The sequence below is a fragment of the Phragmites australis genome, chromosome 14 (assembly GCF_958298935.1).
Source record: "Phragmites australis chromosome 14, lpPhrAust1.1, whole genome shotgun sequence".
In the NCBI taxonomy this organism is placed as follows: Eukaryota; Viridiplantae; Streptophyta; class Magnoliopsida; order Poales; family Poaceae; genus Phragmites; species Phragmites australis.
The window spans coordinates 25,849,471-25,851,189 of NC_084934.1; the positions used below are offsets into that span (position 1 = coordinate 25,849,471).

General features: G+C 48.1%; 1 protein-coding gene across 1 annotated transcript; it reads left to right on the forward strand.

Annotated features, from left to right (window-relative positions):
• Positions 1 to 697: 697 nt before the first annotated feature.
• On the forward strand, positions 698 to 1,511 carry LOC133891602 (zinc finger protein 36-like). The gene has a single exon (XM_062332329.1). It carries the CDS (start codon positions 780 to 782, stop codon positions 1,335 to 1,337), a length of 558 nt encoding a protein of 185 aa, XP_062188313.1. The 5' UTR covers positions 698 to 779; the 3' UTR covers positions 1,338 to 1,511.
• The last annotated feature ends 208 nt before the right edge of the window (positions 1,512 to 1,719 follow it).

Genomic DNA, 1,719 nt, shown 5'->3' on the forward strand with positions numbered 1-1,719 from the left:
CTGCGACACGCATGGTAAACGTGTAACCGTGTAAGTATGCATGGAATCGATCATCGTTCTAGAATGCTTCGCATACAGTAATCGATTTGTTTATCCCTAAATGAACAGAAAAGGCGATTTCTGGAGCATAAAATTTCAATTCCTCAAATTTCTTCAGAAAATTGCAACAAGCTGAGGTCCGAGCTGGAGCAATGAAACGGCCAAGGCCGCCACAGCCGCCCACATGCACACGCAAGCGTATGCTTCGTGATATACTCGTTACAAGTATACTACATTCATTCTGGAATAGATATCGTCATAAAATATATGTAGTCAAAATCTAAAAACTTTGATCACTAATATACATAAAACTATTAGAATATAGTATATAAAAATAATAGTAATGAATTTATTATGAATAATACTTTAACATCATCTAATTTTTATTAACCTCTACCGATAGATAGTTGTCAAAAATAATACTCAAACGTATTTATTGAAAATCATATAGAGATCTTAAATGACAAGTAAAAAAGAACGAAGGTAGTATTGCTCATGTGCCACCGGATATCAATTCCATGCATTTTCCACGCTTGTAACTTCGTTCGCTTCCCGCGGTTCCGCCCTCGTGCTTCTTTGACGCGACCACTCATGGCAGTCCGTGGTTCCCACGTATAAATAATCATGCATACAGATGCAGTAGTGCAGTGCAACTTAATGCGATTTGAGTCTTCTCATTTAGTCACAGGAATTTCATACACAAGTGGTCGCAATTAATATTCGTCAGTGGCATCACTGTGATGAGCCAAGACGACTACCTGTCCCAGTGCCTAATGGCGCTTGCCGCCGCATGCCAAGCCGGCTCAACGAGGCATCGCGGACACGATGCGCCACCGCCGTCCACATCGCCCGAGCCCTTGCTCCACTTCCGCTGTCCCTTCTGCGGCAAGGCGTTCGCGTCGTACCAAGCGCTCGGCGGCCACAAGGCGAGCCACCGGAAGCCGCCGGGGAACGAAGGCACAGGACGGATCCCTCAAAAGGGAGACGCGGAGCCATCAGCATCCGGCGGCTCTGGGCGGCACGTCTGCACGGTGTGCCGCAGGGGGTTCGCCACCGGGCAGGCGCTCGGCGGGCACAAGAGGCTCCACTACTTTTACGGGCCGTCGGTGTCGGTGTCGGTGTCGGTGGCGGCGTCGCTGCCCAGTGCAGGGTCTAGCGCGGGTGGTTTAGACCTGAACTTGGTGCCCACGGCGCCGGAGATTGTATTTGACGGCGTGAGACGACGCGGCGCGGATGAGGAGGTGCAGAGCCCCAGCTTGCCGGCCAAGAAGCCACGCCGGCCGTCAAGTTCTGCGTGAACTCTCAAGACTGAAGAGAAGTCACCCGGGAGGCCATCCATGCATGTATCGAAAACCGTGGGATTGCTACCGAACCAATAATGCGGCCGCACTTGATTTTGATGAGAATAAAGAACTTGGAACTTATGTTCCTTTAGATCATTTTGCACAAAAGATTACTACTTAAAAATATTAAGGGTCATGCTAAACTTATGCTTGAAAACAGGTATTTTTTCAAGCGATGACGCATAACCTCGATTCCAATCTAACGACATCATCTTCTTCCTTTGTTCTTTCTCCCAGCATTTCTTCCTATCTATGATGCCGTGACATGCTCCCCGCCCTGTCTATCTCCAATCATCTTTGATGGCTTTCCTAACTACAGATCTGCACCAATCATTCG